The following is an 18,030-nucleotide window of genomic DNA, read 5'->3' as shown; positions in this document are numbered from 1 at the left end:
GACACCGGAGGATGCTGTGTATGCCGGCTCCTTCCTCCTCCAGAGCGGCGCGCATCACAGGGGAGCTGCGGGCCGCGGGCCGCATCGGGAGGTCTCAGGGGCCGGATGCGGCCCGCGGGCCGGAGGTTCCCCACCCCTGCTCTACATAATTAGTAAGTGCATTGTGCATACAGCTCAGTGAGGCAAAGCAGTGCCAGGGCCCAGGGAATTGTAGGCCCCCACCTCCTTGACACTAAGGCTTTTTTTCTTAAAATAATTACACAGACATGGGCAACAAAAATATGTTTTAAATGCTTTCTTTGATATTTATCCAGCAGTGTCACCAGCTTGGTAGACAGTCAGGGGATGACAGTGTCACTTTAAAGTGTAAAATGTATATAATTTTTTTCATACAAATTGCCTCCTGCTGTGCAACCACCACCCCATATAGTAATACAGTAATTTCCCCTGCTGTGCATTCCCAACCCCCATATAGTAATAATGCCGCTTGCTGTGCACCCCTTATCCCACCAGTAATAATGTCCCAACAGAAAAAACCCTAAAATATAACACTAACCTAATCTGGGCATGGAACAGATCTTCATCACTTATGGCCTGCAGCCTGTAAGCCACGGTGACGGGACCCTCCAGCAGGCACAATGATGTCATATCACTGAGACTGCATGGGTGGGGTTTAAAGGAGTTCTCCGGCGAATTTTATTCCCTTCAAATCAACTGGTTTAGAAAGTTATATAGATGTGTAATTTGCTTCTATTTAAACATCTTAACCCTTCTAGTAGTTATCAGCTGCTGCATGTCCTGCAGAAAGTGGTGTTTGCCTTCCAGCCTAATACAGTGCTCTCTGCTGACCTCTGTCCATGACAGGAACTGTCCAGAGCGGTAGCAAATCCCCATAGAAAACGTCTCCTGCTCTGGCCAATCCCTGTCATGGACAAAGGTGGCAGCAGAGAGCACTGTGTCAGATTGGAAAGAAAACACCACATCTTGCAGGACATACAACAGCTGATAAGTACTGGAAGACTCTAGATTTTTAAATATAAGGTAGAATGAAGAGGTATAAAAAAAAAAAAAAATATAGCAGTCTTATTATAGCTTATTTTAAACATACACAGAATGTTTTTCCCACAGAACATTAGCTAAAGCTAACTTCATATAATATGGTGGTATAAGACATTTGCTTCCTTCTTCTAATAACCTTCCATTAGTGCCGCATTGTACTATTTTCAGAGGCTGCATTGATTTCACCAAAAAAATAGAACAATTCTAACGTCAAATATGCTTCTTCAATTTTCTCGAAGAGTAAACATGTATTGAATCTCCCGTCTAGACTGCCTTCGGCTTAAGGGTTTTTATAGCGTGGAAGACAGTGGCTATATTAAAAAATATATATATATATATAAAAATACCTACTGTCTTCCTGAACCAAGCCTATGGCATGGATGTGTTTACATCCTAATTAGGCTGGGTTCACACTACGTATATTTGAGGCTATATGTTTGAGGCTGTATAGCAACCAAAACAAGGAGTGGATTGAAAACACAGAAAGGCTATGTTCACATAATGTTGTAATTGAGTGGATGGCCGTCATTTAATGGCAAATATTTGCTGTTATTTTAAAACAACGGCTGTTATATTGAAATAATGGAAGTTATTTACCGTTATATGGCGGCCATCCACTCAATTTCAACATTGTGTGAACAGATCCTTTCTGGGTTTTCAATCCACTCCTGGTTTTGGTTGCTATGAGGACCTGACATGAGGACCAAATACAGCCTGAAATATACATAGTGTGAACCCAGCCCCTATATAGATAAGCAGAAAAGCAGAAAATTCCATTTTTCCTATGTACATCTTTGAATATTTTTATGTGATTATCCACATAAAACATCTCACATATTCCAGTTTTGTTATCCTGTTTTCTGCAGATGATTTGTCAGGTTTAGAATATAGACTGGTATTAGGCTGTGTTTGCACATTTACATTTCTGCAGACAAACGCATTGAAAAAAAAAAACATGCAATTTTTTAGATTAATTTTAATAAGCAGCAAAACAGGATTCAAGGATGTAAAGTTCACAAGAGTCCCTCGGCCTTTTACAACAGCTGATCCTGGGGGGCGCTCAGAGACGGACTCCTGCTAATATAATGTTGATTGCCTGTTTTAAATTTTTTTTTTTAAATTTAGCGCTGTGATCAAAGGAATAGTAGTTCTCCTTAAAAGCATCATAAAGACATATGGAGACTAAATGGCCATTTTAGCTCCACTGGGAATTCTGGGAAGAAAGGGTATGCAAAATAGCTCCTATATCAGTGGGGTCCCTTTAAGTCAGTGTTTAACTCCATCCAGGAGTCCTAAACATTGACTAGGGGTATATGCCAAGCCAAATATCCATCCAAAAGAAAAGTCTTCCCATCTGCAGACTACTGTTTTGGGATTGATGCCCCCATTCTGTGCAGAGCATAGTGTTGGCTGGCAAGTGAGAGGCCTATCAATGTGGGTCAAAGAGATACTAGTTCTCCTTAAAGGGGTTATCCAGCACTACAAAAACTGGCCACTTTTCCCCCTACTGTTGTCTCCAGTTCAGGTGCGGTTTGCAATTAAGCTCCATTTACTTCAATGGAACTGAGTTTTAAAACCCCACCCAAACTGGAGACAACAGTAGGGGGAAAGTGACCATGTTTTTGTAGCGCTGAATAACCCCTTTAAGGAGACAGCCATAAAGATATGTGGAAACTCAAAAGTAATTCCTGCTCCACTGGGAATTCTGGGAAGAAAGGGTGTACAAAATAATACCCACACAACCTTGATTGCCACAATCCAGCCAATAGTTGATATTTTACATTGTTAATATAGTATTACATTTGGTTATCTTTAGCACAGTGATCCCTTAAAGCGACTCTGTACCCACAATCTGTCCCCCCCAAACCACCATACCTTCGGATAGCTGCCTTTAATCCAAGATCAAGATCTGTCCTGGGGTCCGTTTGGAAGGTGATGCAGTTATTGTCGTAGAAAACAACTTTTAAGCTTGCAGCCCTGTGCAAAACGGCTGTGGCTTAGAGTGTCTGTGCCCTAACTTTGCACCACCCCTCCATCCCTCCTCCCCACCCTCCTCATCATTACGAATGTCTAATGCACAGAAACTCAAGGCCATGCCAATTTGACACAGGGCTGCAAGTTTAAAAGTTTTTTTTAGGACAACAACTGCATCACCTGCCGAACGGGCCCCAGGACAGATCTTGGATTAAAAGCAGCTATCCGACGGTACAAGTAGTTTGGGGGGGGGCAGATTGTGGGTACAGAGTCGCTTTAAAGGGTTAATCCAGCGGGGGGGGCACTGCTGGGATCGGGGAGGAGGTGGCCGAGGGAAAAGACGTCCACTCACCGCCCCGGTTCCAGTGGCGGGTCCCACATCGCGGCGCTCCAGTGCCCGGTTCCCGGCTGCTTCCGGGTGTCTAACGCGGGCCCGAGACGTGATGTCTCAGGTCGGCTCAGCCAGTCGGTGAAGGAGGCGGAATCTGAGCGGACTTGAAACGGATCCCGCCTCCTTCACTGAGTGGCTGAGCGGACCTGAGACGTCACGTTGGAACCTGGGATGGTGAGTGGACGTCTTTTCCCTCGGCCACCTCCTCCCCGGCCCCAGCAAAAAAGTGCCCCCCCCCCCCCCCCGCTGGAGTACCCCTTTAACTTACAATGGCCTCAGGTTACAATATTTTCAACATACAATGTTCCTTTCTGGACCATTGTAACTTTAGACCAGACTCAACATACAATGCTACAGACAGTCAGGATCTGCGGCACATTTGAACAACTAGACAATCGACTAATTGTCTGCTTTTTTTTAAAAAAAAATCTTCTTTTTTCCCCCATTATATTGTGATTATATTTGGAGGGCTTTAGAACCTACTACCAATTTCCCATAGAGTGTTGGTCTCAAGATACAATATATTCAGCATACAATGGTCGACCGTGAACCAATTAATATTGTAAGTTGAGGGAACACTGTATTAGATACTTTGCTTGTAGTTTTTGTACCAGTATTGTTTACAAAAGATGAGAGACATTTGTAAAAAAAAACATAGTAAAAAAATAATAATAAAAGTAAAAGGTATAACTAATTAATGTACTGTATATCAGAATTACATATATCACTAAGTTATATGTGATTTATCTTAAATTAATAGCAACTTCCATGGAGGAAACTGAAAGTAGGAAGTTTATTTGAAGTGGACACAGATGCATAGATTTTGACTAAAATGGGCTGGTCAATAATATTAAAATAATATGTATAAAAATCTGTATTTCAAATTGTTGCAGATTATTTACTTTATATTACTTTATTTATCAACCATGATTCCTATAACTTAACACATGGCTATATTACCAAATACTCATTTCATTCATTTAGGTAATAGTTCCCTCTAGTGGATTATCTCTATAAGAACAAGCAAAAAAAAAATCTGAGACTACAGCTGACTTGTTACCACTTTAACACATTATCTGGTTTACAGGTGCTCTAAACATTTTAACCATACATTAAATAAACTCTACCACTTTATCCTCAATTGCGGCAGAATGTAAGCCTGCATACCTCTTATTACCTCCCACCCAGACCCTTCTTCTGCATTGTATGTAAAAATCTTCATGGATTTTCTCTGGATTTTCAGCTACATAGATGCATGTTCTCCTAATCTAATGGTGCGTTTACACAGACAGATTTATCTGACAGATCACTGAAGCTAAAGCCAGGAACAGACTGTAAACAGAGAACAGATCATAAAGGAAAGACTGAGATTTCTCCTCTTTTTTAATCCATTCCAGGCTCAGGCTTTGGCGTCAGATAACTCTCTCTGTGTAAACACACCATAAGATAAATCCTTTCTCAGCTACAGATCCTTTTCCCATCATATAAATGATGCCTGAAGAATGGGTAGTAATTAGAGATGAGCGAACCTTAAGCATGCTCGAGTCCATCCGAACCCGAACTTTCGGCATTTGATTAGCGGTGGCTGCTGAACTTGAATAAAGCCCTAAGGCTATGTGGAAAACATGGATATAGTCATTGGCTGTATCCATGTTTTCCAGACAACCAAGTTCAGCAGCCCCCGCTAATCAAATACCGAACGTTCGGGTTCGGATGGACTCGAACCTGGACCTGGTTTGCTCATCTCTAGTAGTAATACACATTATCCTCTTAATCTACATTATGGAAGCCATTGGTAGTCCAGCAGTGAAACATACAAAGGGAGGGTATTGCAGGATTTTTTTTTTAATTGATGGCGTATCCCTAGCATAAGCCATCAATATGTGATCAGTGGGGATCCGACACTAATACTCTTGAAGATCAGTTGTTCACCAGAGCCATGGCACCTACAATGCACAGTAAATGGAAGCTATAAAGCGGACTTAATCCATGGAATAGCTATGTTCCTTCAATGTCTTTTTAGTAGAAAAAACGGCTATTTATGATAACATTATAACATTTTTTACTAAACTGTTCACACAATGCTTTTATTAAACTGTTCACATAATGTATTGAACAATGGCCGTTGTTTGATACAGCCATTGAAATAATTGACATGTCAATGATTTCCAGCTGTTGTGCATTAATTTCAAGGCAATTTTTAATGAAAACACCGCTGTTGTTTGACACTTAATACAACGCCCACTGTTTTTGATTGCCAAACAAGGTCTGTTGTCCATACGTTGTGAGAACATAGCCTAAGGGTAGCTTCACACAGGACGGATTGCAGAGGAAATCCACTACGATCCAGGGTCCTGGCGGTTCCTTTAGAATACATACTCGCAACAAATCTTTCAGATCGCTGCAAGTATGTAAATCACCCGCCCCCTTAACCCCTTAACGCATACATTGCCTGTCTTCAATCCGACTTGCTGCACAGGGTCCCGGCTTCCTGCTCTTCTGCCAAACCATTCAGTGGCTGTGGCTGGCCAACGCACTGATTGGCTGGGCGGGAGAGCCGCTATTTGCTATTTTTTTGCATTTACGACATTCATGGTGAGGGATTCCTAAATAAGATAATTTAAGAGTTTGGACAATTCTGTATGCAATGATGCCATTTTTTTTTAGCAAATTGGAAAATAGGAGAAGGAGCAGAAATGAACTTTTGGAATTGGTTTTTATTTATATTTTTAAAAACATTTTAACCTATTACATAATTTTTTAACCCATTATATTTGCTTAATTACTTGCATAGATTGGTGCTCTGCTGGTAAACTCTGCCATAGACAGACTCTGTCAGTAGAGAAGTCACAGTAGGCCCAAGTCTTAGCAGCAGCTACTGTGCCACCAATAATAGCTGTCAAAACTGTTTAGATATCACAATTTCTATTGATCACATCATCTAACCAGTTAAATGAAAGACATTGGAGTGGTCATTATTGAAGGGTGCCCTGCTTCCTCATGTCAATCTCACTCACCCTACCCATGCCATAACTGTAGTTCATGGGTTGAGAAGGGGCTAAGGAACATTTTCATTATTATTAGTTATTTTCTTTATTAATATATGCAGTATGGTCAAGTAGAATCCAAACACAATGCTAGCTTTGATGCTAGAAGGTGCAAAACATGTATTTAGGCTACAGGGACACAGATGCGTGTAATGTTTCAGATCTCATGGTCTTTTCTCAAACTGATTGGCACATTGAATTAGGGACCAAAGCCACTGCGGAAGCTCTTTCTAACATCAGAACTACTGCTGTGCTTTCTTACTTGGATTACTTTGTTATAAGTGATACTCTTGACATTGAGTTAGCTGTGGTGTCCACATTCACGGCCACTGGAGTTACTGACGTTGCTTCTTCAAAATTATTCAAGTTTAGTTAAGTTTAAGGCTCTGTTTATACTTGAGTGAGTTCTTGTCCATGAAGTTTTGCTGCTATTTGATGCTCAGAACAGATTATTTTTCTGTGTTAATCTATCCAATAAAAAGGGCATCCTGATAGTATAAGTCAAAGAGGTAAAAAAATGTCCATCATGTGTAAAAAAATTAAAAAAAAGGAACCTATGGCCTAATTTTCCAGGGAAAACATACTGAAGAGCTATCCACAGGTACCAATTTAAATCTACTATTACAACCTGACACCCTGCCACTGTAATAGTAGAAATAACCAGTTTTCGTCACTTCCTGGATGTCAATCAACTACCAGTGTGGCAGAACTGCACAGATAGGGTAATACATTAGAGACATGTATATAACTTTTAATGCACTTTTAATAGAAAACAATTTTTCCCTATCTGGAGTTCCCCTTTAAGCCCCCTTCACATCAATGAAACTAAGTTGCAAAACCCTACCCAAACTGGAGACTAAAGCGGTGCTGTCTCTGCAAGAAAGTGGCCATTTTTTGTAGCTGGATAACCCCTTTAAAGTCAATGGACCTTCAAAAAAGAACCACACCCAAAAAGCATGAACTAGAATTATGTATTAACAGCCATCACTGTAATGACGGGCGTCCAAAACGCAAAATGACTGACATAATTTGGAACTCAAAATGATGGATTTAATTAAAAAAAAAAAAAAAAAGTCATGTGAACATAACCATATACTGAACTCAGTAACAACATGGTAACCAGAAAGCTCCCCTGCCCCCTCTAGTGGCCACTATTCAAATCACTAATTTGTAACATAAGACACTATTGGCATGTAAAAAAAATAAAAAAATAATAACAATATAAAGATCTTCATGACTTCATGATCTTCAATGTCATTCCAGGAAGAAGACAGCATTGTATATTTTTTTCTCTTTTTTTTCCGAGGGGGGGGTCACTTCTCATACAACTGATGTAAGTGCATGGATAATATAATATTTATTAATTATGACTCAGGGTAACCAGAACTAGGGGAAAAAATGACATCACAAGCTGTGATTCCTGTCAGGGCAGGAATTAATAGCAGCTGTAACAATATCATCATCTGCTGACAGAAGAAGGGAGCATCACTGTGTGCTGACTATAACAGAAAACATCTGACACAGCAACAAGAGAAAACAATAATGATTACCAAAGCTGTGTACTAAAATGTCTTCCAATTATTGCAGTGGAATATATGTTGAGCTTGACCGTCAATTTCTTAAATTTACAATTTTATTAAAGGGGAACTATCTGCTGATATGTCCCTATAGCGCAAGATGAAGGTAATTTTTTTACCTTGATCCTCAGTGCCATTTTTGTAGTTTGTAGTTTATTAGATATGTAAATAAGGTGGTTTGGTGCACTGGGACAGAACAGCCTCGGTGCACCGCTCTGCCCCTTCTAATGAATACTGGGGCGGCGCTCTGCAGTGACGTCACTCCTGCCCTGATCACTGCAGAGCCCAGGATGAGTATTCATTAGAAGGGGGTTCTAACCTTCTGATAGTTTCCCTTTAAGCCTATTTTTACACATAGCATTTCCATCTGTCTTTTTTCAACCAAAACCAGGAGTGGGTTGAAAACACAGAAGCTGTCCAAATCTTTCCATTATAATTTTGTCCTGTCAGCTTCACTTGTGATTTTGGTTAAAAAAAATACTGACCAAAAGACTGACAGAAATACTTAGTGAACATAGACTTAATATGCTTTTAACAGAACAATAATCGGCCGAATCGGCCCTATCCGGCCAATTATCGTTCCGTGTAATAAACACAACGATCAGCTGATGATCGTTGTCATCGGCTGATTGTTGATATAGGTTTGGACAGATAATTGTCGGCCACCGACCGTGCATCGCTACCTGCAATAGCGCTGCGCGGCCAGCGGCTGACGATTAGCAAAGTAAATACATTACCTATTCAAGGTCCAGGGCTCTTCCTGGGCTGTGCTTCTCCCTGTGTTCCATGCGCTGCAGCTTCAGAGCGTCCTGTCTTAGCTGACATGCTGCTCGGCCAATCACAGGCAGGGACCACTGTGGCCGGTGATTGGCTGAGCGGCCTGTCAGTTAAGACAGGGCGCTCTAAAGCTGCAGCGCGCGGGACCCAGGGAGAAGAAGACTACAAGAGGAGCCCTGGACCATGGATAGGTAATGTATGCCAGTTTAGATTAGATCAGTTTAGTTAAAACGATAATCGGGCAGTGTAATAGGCCCAGTAAACAAGCTAGCAGATCGGCACTACCCTTAGGCTTTCACACAACAATTTTTCTTGTTTTCTTGTAATTTTGACGTCTGTTATTTTGGGGCTTGCCCCTCTGTCAGTGCAATAATAGCTGCTGGTACATTATCTTAGTTAAGGTGAACAAATTGCCCTTTGGGAGTGTCTTTAATTGAAAAGTTAATTGAATTTAATAGTTAAAACTGAGAAAGGACGGTGAAAAAAGAAAAACTTTGGTGAACAACAAAAAATTACGTCCAATGTTTGCAAAAGCTGTCTAAAAGTAATTGTCACAATCATTATTTTGCTGTCTGTGCAGATAACGTCCGTCATTTTATACACTGTGTGCATTGGACGTCTGTCATCCCATTGACTTCAATGCATTGCAGTCAGTTACATCGCAGCCATAACGGACGTCAATTTTAAATAGAAAAAGCGGACTATTTTTCTCTATTTTTGAGGTTGTGTGAACATAGTCTTAGACCATGTCCATTGGTTGTGGATATGTGGTGCAGATTCTGCATCACAAATCTTCAGCAAATTACAATATAATACATGTGGATGGAGTTAAAATGCCAACCTTGTGTAACAGAAAAAAATCTGCAGAAAACCTAGCCTGCTAAAGATTTTTAATCCATGGCATGCTTTTTATACATGCAGACATTTTCAATGCATATAAATGGGCTTGCAGAAACCCAATTCACATGCATTGGATGTGTACTGTCAATAGATATAATGACAAAATCTATGTTAAATCAGGGGCCTGGGTACTTTACTTTTCTCTGTTTTCTATGTTTTATTTTGGTAATTGGTTTTGTCACTTTTTCATGTTACTAGTTTGACTGTTAGAGTACATTTGTGGTGCACCACCGGTGTGGTGGACGACCGGTCACTTGCCAGATGGTAAAGTGTGACTCCACTATAGTAGTGGTTGGTCGAGGAATAGCTCAGATGTTATGTTAGTGACGCCACCTGCTTTTATTTGAGATAGGCTGTCTATACTTTTTCCCCTGTGGTAAGTAACCTGCTGGGCTGTTTGGGGTCCCTTGGGTGCTTATCACAGTGGTCAGGAGTGGAGTTGTGACCCACCCGGACTATTAGTACCACCACCCACAGAAAGGGGAGAAGACCCAAGGAGGATGCAATGGCTGTGTAGGTGCTTAGCTAATTACAACTGAGTCCAGTTAAAATAAATAAACTCTTCTTCACTGCAGGAAGGCTTAATACAGTGATATACATTAGGATAATATAGCTCAATCTAGAGTGATTTGACCTGCCCGCTAATAGCCGCGATCCCGGGCTACATGAGGAGCCCGGGATCGCTGCGGTTCAGAGCGGGGTCGCAGCGCGGCACCGCTCTGAACGCCCGCACCCGCACGAGGACGTACAGTTACGTTCTCATGCGGGAAAGGGTTAAGGAGAGGTACACTCGTGCTGTGAGTGGGTGAGAAGAGAGTGCAAGAGAAAGAGAAAGATAGAGATAGGCAGAAAAGTGAAAGAGCTCTCATTGGTGCACAGGTCCTAAAAACAATATAACCCTTAAGTTACATATAGCTGTGCAATACTTAGGTACACAATATACATACTAGCAATATCTAGTGGCAAAACTTAGGTTCTACTTCATTACCACTTTTACTTTGAAGTACAGACTTTTGCAAGGGGTGTTTAGAAAAGAAACACCCGTGGTGGGACACCACAAATTCAGGACAGACTATGTTGTATGTGTGGTGTTGGAACTTATTATCCATATAAAAAAGGGGTGGCAACACTAGTGTTCCTGGGTATGTGAACTTTTTTATTTATTTATTTATCAGTTTATTTTATATGGTTTTAAGAGAACAAGACACTGACAAAATACCTAACTTAGAAATCTGCCCTCCCCCTCCACCATCTCCCAGGGAATTTAACTAGCAGAATCTTGAGCACATTCATAAGAGTGAATACAAGCCACCATAGAGTTTCAGTGCATAGTCATCTGGGGAAAACACAATCACATAACCAGGGGCGGATTAACTTTACCATAAGCCCCAGGCTGTTGACCAAGCTTGGGCCCCCCCATCCCACTGTAACTATGGCAGAACTAGCGTGGTGTGGTGTTCATAGTATAGGATAGATAATGTCATGATGCCCTGATTTGTGCAAAATTGCTGTAAAAAAGCTGCGATTTTTTTGCAAATCATGGCAGAACTGTAGCCAGGAGACAATACACCACTGAAAGTATAATTCTTTTTGGGTGGCCATGGGCCCCCCAGGAGCTCAGGGCCCCGGGCTACTGCCCGGAAAGGACCTATTATAATCCGCTACTGCACATAACTAGTAAATTTACTCAGTGTACAACTTTTCTTCTACCTCCACCAATTATTAGAATGAGCTGTGTAAAGTGTGTGGTTGTGAGTCTCTGGCACAATGCATTCCCAGTTCAGTTGTAGGAGACTCTATAGACCTCATTCACACGTCTGCAAAATTTGTCCGTAATTGCGGCTCCACAGAAAGAAGAAAAGGACGTGTCCTAGTACTAACCATATTTGCGGCACAGAACAACAATCCTATAGGATTTGCATTTTTGTGGACATTACTTCAGTAACATCCGTAAAAAAAATAAGGATCTGCAAAAATATACCGACGTGTGAATGAAGCGAGAACATTTCATGACACTGAACAGAGACTGAGGTGAACCAGGAAAAGAAGGGCACAGTTACATGCTTCCCATTTGTTTTAGCAATCAGTAACATTCTGAACACCCAGAGCCCGACCAATCAAAACTTTGTTCTGTTAAATGACGGGAAACTATGACTGTAGCATTAGGTACTATAAGTCTAGAACTTAAAAACTTTCTTAAATGCTAATTTTACCTTTGAAATTACTTTTATTACTACAAAGTATATAAAATAAAAATGAACCAATTATGCTTTTAAGTAAAAACCTTATGTTGTCTGACCCTGCAGTCCTTCACATTATTGTCTGTCCATCTCTACTTAGTAACTTCCGAAAGTATAATATAATAATTATAATATTATTATTATAATAATAATAAACTAGATTTTTAAAGCAACATTTTGAAGCTGCAACTAGCCTCTAGTATTCCCTTAATGTTTTTCTAGCAATAAATGCTCAAAGCTGATGTCATATTTGTCAACTACATTGTTAACTAGAAACCAGCATACCCCCCTCTGACGTGGTTAACAGAACAAACTCTTTCCTACGGAGCAGAAAAATGAGAAGGTCAACTGAGTCATGAGTTATGTCTGCTTATTGAAATGTCCGCTTTAGTTTATGTATGGCCTGTTAATTGCTGAGCAGAGAGAGAGACAACAACAGAAGGGAAAGTACATCTGATACTGGGGATAGAAACAATGCACGTGTGACCTGTAGAGCCAGGTATTAAATTACACTCTTTCCCTCTCATCACTGTAACTCAGTTGTGGCGGGATTAAATCATACAATGATTAGATCTGGCATCTAAACCAACAGATGAAACACTCATAGAATAATTTTACTGGTCTCAGGTATTGTGGTATGATTGCTTGTATAGGCATTTATATAAAGACGTGTATGGTATAGGTTGCGCAAGACAGGATGGTCTACAAGGCCTCCAAAAATTGTTGAAAAATTGTTGAAAAAGTGTCATCCTACACAACTCCTAGGAGTATAAAAGTTGTCCACCGTTGCTATCTACCAGCTAAGAGGTTGATGTATCCAAAAATAAGCAGCATTAAATGCTAAAGATAAATAGAACTTTTTAACTCTAAAACATCTAGCTGACAAATTCAGCTGCCAGGTGGAAGTAGCTGGCAACATTCAAAAATCTATCTAGGAAGCTCTATGGTATATGCTATACTTCTAGCATATACTAGATATAGGCAATACAATGGTTATTTTTCTTTCTTGCCTTATAGCATTCCTTCTGCAGTCTCCATCGCTTGTACTATGAAGGCGTAGACACTCCCATTACCATTGTATGATAGCTTAGAAGCAATACTTCTAGAAGAGAATACCTCTGTAACATTGTAGGCAAAGGAACAGGCCATATTTTCTCACATTGGTTCCATAAGAATCCATGATAACAAAAAGACCTTACCGGGATTAGCCTCTGCCTCTTGACTTATGGTATCTTGACTGCTGCTGCGAGACACTGCAGGGATAATGGACAGAGAGGTTGGGCAGGATAAAGATGCTGATACGTCCATCTGTGTAAGGAAGGAGCAAGACATTGGTGCTGCTGGGACATCAGGGTTATGCTGGGATTGTTCAAATGCATGGTATGGTTCATTGTGAACATATGGAGGTTTCCAATGTGATATTCCTATTGCAACAGGTCCATTAACTTCAAAACCTAGAATACAAGAAGCATATTATCAAAAGAAATGTATTTTGTCAAGCATTGCTCAATCCTCTGCCACTGATATATTATTTATGTCCTTAAGGGAAGCAATTCTCTAGATTTATCGGCATTATTTTACAGTAGTACTATTCGTTTTATGAGAAAGACACCACTATTTCCATGGATATTGTATTTATTAACATTTAAGTGGCGTTTTTATGCACTTGCCAGGACAATTTCTTGTTTCCAGTCAGCAGTCAGGCTAATGATCATACTGGGACATAGCATGAAGGCAAGACATTGGGCTTATAATATTCAATAACTTCTATCAAGGCTTCTAAAAGTCATCCATTTTTATGCCTATACTAGAGTAGTTGCTTAGTAGTAGTAGATAGATGCACATCAGACCCCAAAGCTACAGTAACTTGCAACCAGGAGACTCCTTGTGTTTTTTTTTGTTTCTTCTTTTTAAAAAAACAAATTTAATAGGGTACTCCGGCGAAAATCTTTTTCTTTCAAATCAACTGGTTTCAGTTATATAGATTATTATTATAAGTTATATAGATTTGTAATTTACTTCTATTTAAAAGTCTCAAGTCTTCCCATAATTATCAGCTGCTGTATGTCCTGCAGGAAATGGTGTTTTCTTTTCAGTCTGACATAGTGCTCTCTGCTGACATCTCTGTTCGAGACAGGAACTGTTCAGAGCAGTAGCAAATCCCTATAGAAAACCTCTCCTGCTCTGGACAGTTCCTGTCTCAGACAGGAATGGCAGCAGAGAGCACTGTGTCAGACTGAAAACATACAGCACTTTCTGCAGGACGTACAGCAGCTATTAAGTATTGGAAGACTTGAGATTTTTTTAAGTAAATTGCAAATCTATATAACTTTCTGACACCAGTTGATTTAAAAGAAAAAGATCTTTGCCGACGTACCCCTTTAACTCCACAAAGGAGGCTGTTAAGAATATTACTAGGACTGTCATGAGCCTCTCTCACTGCAGTTTTCATCTGTCCTTTTTGATGCCCAGTTAGTCATGGTTTATTACTATGTGCTATACAATATATTATTGTAAATGTTGTTTCATCTATTTTGATGGTGTTTTTTTTGCTTTTTTTTTTTATTCATCTAGAGACTGGTGTATGTATAGAGGCATGCATCCCAAAATTGATAGTCCATCAACAAAATTATTTAGCTTAGTAAGCTGCTTTACTTTATTACTAGAGAAATATAGTCACACTGCTTGTACTCTTGTGTAATTTTGTCAATATTGTCAATAAATATATGTGAGAGGCTTCGCTAATAGTCTGGCATGAATAGCCAGACTCAACACTGAATTATCAATTCTTCACTGCATATTCAGTGATCATAGTCTCCGATGTAAAGTTCCAGGCTTAAAGTGCTTTTTAACATGAAATATTGATGGCATAAGCCACTAAGTATGGTGGTTGTCTCTTCTTTGCCATGGTCATTGGATGTTTTAGCCTTGGGACTTAGGAATAGGCCATCAATGTTAAATTATGGAACATGTACTGGAGGCAGACCATGTGACAGCTATAAGGTCATGTGCTAAGGAGCATAACTGCAATGCAAGATGCCGGAAACCCCTGCGACATCCTATGGAACAACTGCATTCTACAGCATAGGGCTTGTATGATTTGGCTGCACACTTCTACAAAAGAAAGAACTGACGTGTAGGTTTTCTCGTGATTTTGGTGCCAGCAGCATAATGGTGGGAAAAACAGGCATGGTATTGGGGTACAGCATGCATGATTCTAGGGATAACTGGAGAAGCATTGGGGCTGTTGTATTAGGGACAGTACATTAGGACTATTGCAGAATGCAGAAGATGACAACTCGTTGGAAACCACCTGGGTGGAAATAGTATATGTAAACCTGACGGTCAATTAATGGTGTTTCTTTATTTCAGTCTCAGTATGGTAGTGCACCAGTGAGGTAGAACTATGTTTGGCGGGTCCAAATTCATAAAACACCTAGGCAGAGCAGACTGTGGCACAGAGAAGCCTATCAAAAACTATTAGGAGCACTGTAGGATGGACATAAGCAGTCACTTTGCACACAACCAGACAACAGTGGATATTTTGGAGTATCACAGGGTCTCCAGCCAAGAACTGTCAATGTAAGCTTATATTGCAACCACTAAGCATGACCGGCAACCACTATGCATACTGTGACAATCAAGTGTGTACTGCAAGCATGTACACATTAAGTATGTTTTGCCACTGTTGTGAAGAACAATCTAGTTATAGTGACCTATGAGATCTAAGCACTCAGGTTCCCCATCAATATCATCACCTAACATATCAGAAGATAGGAAATTGTATACAAATTTGCACATTTATGTTAAGCTGTTCACCTGTTAGTGAATGGGGTAGAAGTTAGTCATGGATAAGAGCCACCATTTAGTTTAGCTATCATGATCATTATTAGCGGACATCCATATTACGAGACGGTCACCTTTCCCCGCTATGTTACTAAAGTGGGAACATAGCCTTTAAAATGGTAGAAGCAGGATGAAAGAGCATTAATACTTACAAAAATAGTTCTTTCCAAAGTTGATCCCAGCATGTAACAACTGCAATGGGAAAATGAGAAAAATACAATTCCCCAGCTAAAACCCAAGCAGTATAGGTTGTAATAAATTGCATACTATACCATATACCTAGATGGATGGATGGAATACACATACAATATGGTATTATACTAGCTCTTCACCTCTGGTGTGTGTCTGTATTTATTTTTTGGCCACTGTTATTTTAGATTGCTATGTAAGTGCCATATATAACTGTGAAATCTTATTTAGTAGATTCTTAGTATATTCTTTGACGGCATAGTGTTAAGAATGTACTGAAGTTTCCTACTCATTTAGCTTTCTTTACGCTAACTTTTGGCTTCTTACCTATAGTGATCTGGCTGACACAGCTGTAGTAGCTCGTCCCACTGGACAGATTATTGTAGCTGCCACTATTAGGATCTGTCTCTGTAAAATATGAAAAATACCATGAGAAACTGAAAGATAAAACAAGTAAAACGATTTTGTGATTTTTTTTCATCTCCAGAGGGTTATTTGCTTCACAATAAACCATCACAAGCACATAGCCATAAATCTCACCTGCAGTACATGTCTAGCCAGCATGACTAATAACTGACAGGTCAGTAGTTTTTATGTTGGAGTACAAATAAATCCACATCATAAAATAACAGAAATGCTTTATGTGAAATAAAATTGGTTTCCCATTGGATGTTAATGTACTTCCTCAATGATACACAGTGCTCCTTTATGCCAATGTGTTTTGGCATTAGAGTGATCCCTGATATTGTGTATTTAGGTGACTCTTCTAATATTATCTAGCATAATTTCAAGTATAAATTGCATCACTTAATCACAATTGACATCTGTACCATTACCTCTGTAAAAATGCACTCTGAACCCTATTTCATGGTTTCCATGTATAACTCTGATAAGATCAAACAAACATTTGAAATTTGAATGAATGGCTCTGCATTTAAAGGGGTCATCTAGTGTGATAAAATAAAGGGGAAAGACTGAGTTAAAAGATAAAGCTGTATTCTCCTCACTGATGTCCCACTGATCCTTATCCATGGTGCCCAAGTCACTGCTAGTCTCCACTTCCTGGTCCCTATCTCAATACAAGGAAATACTTGTTCAACCAATCACATGCTGAGGTGAGTCAATACTGCGGCCAGTGATTGGCTGACTGGGTGCTTTTTGTGTGTCAAGAATTAAGCACAGCAGAATAACAATGGTGAGATGTCAGTCAGGCGAGTTCTGCTTTTTTTTTAGTTTCATAAACCTAATTTGAACCCTCAAACACACTTATTTTATCCAACCAGATAACCCATTTAAAGGTTCTAAGGTAAGGCTCCCCTGTTGCAGAATATGTACATTTAAGATAATGTAAAATCAGAGCATTTTAAAACCTGAAAGTACACACATTGCTAAAGAGTTTCTATATACATAAGTGGCTATAAGGATGTAAGTTCATATTTCTTTCTTGACTATGCTAGATTGAGAATATACTTCTCGCTTTTTTTGTACAGGAGTCAGTTATGAAAGTATCTTTCAACGTTTTAAAGGTCCTTTCTGTGTTATATAGATTTTCCTCTTATCAATTGCTCATCAGCAGACCTGAGACTTTCACAGCAGTCTGTATTCTGCATTCAATAGGTAAACATAGAATGCTGAAAACCATATCCTACAACTGTATTTCTTTATGTCTGAACTTCTTGCAAGAATATCAGAGGATGGCACAAAGCAGATTTATTGATTAATATCTCTGATCATGTTGAAGAGGCCAGTGAGTGATCCTGTCATTGAGTGTTCACTGGACTCCTTTATACAGAATAATCAGGGATTTGAATTAGCAAGTTACAAGTTACACTGAATCTTTTCTTATAAAGCTATACATCAATCTGCTCAGTTCTTCCTGCTATATAACAAGATGTGGATAGATTAGATAGCATTGTCTTGGTGATACATTCCCTTCAAATGGACATGTAAAAAAAAGCTGAGCTGACAAGGCCTTTTTAATCTTAGTGCTTGACTTACAACTCACTTTGTACAATGGCTCCAAAATATTG

The 18,030-nt window shown here is 39.7% G+C and overlaps 1 protein-coding gene across 1 annotated transcript in view; it reads right to left on the bottom strand.

Moving 5' to 3' along the window:
- Positions 1-16,408, bottom strand: part of ANO4 (anoctamin 4) — a 92,980-nt gene extending 76,572 nt beyond the window's left edge. The window contains exons 1-2 of the mRNA XM_069973228.1: positions 16,328-16,408; positions 13,165-13,419 (exon numbers count right to left, since the gene is read on the bottom strand). Of these exons, the coding sequence (XP_069829329.1) occupies positions 13,165-13,297 (133 nt within the window). The 5' untranslated portion in view covers positions 13,298-13,419; positions 16,328-16,408. The remainder of the gene's footprint in view (positions 1-13,164; positions 13,420-16,327) is intronic.
- Positions 16,409-18,030: the final 1,622 nt, after the last annotated feature.

This window comes from Dendropsophus ebraccatus, chromosome 1 (assembly GCF_027789765.1).
Source record: "Dendropsophus ebraccatus isolate aDenEbr1 chromosome 1, aDenEbr1.pat, whole genome shotgun sequence".
NCBI classification, from domain to species: Eukaryota; Metazoa; Chordata; class Amphibia; order Anura; family Hylidae; genus Dendropsophus; species Dendropsophus ebraccatus.
Note: the sequence above shows the minus strand (reverse complement) of the source record. Positions and strands in the feature narration are given on the sequence as shown.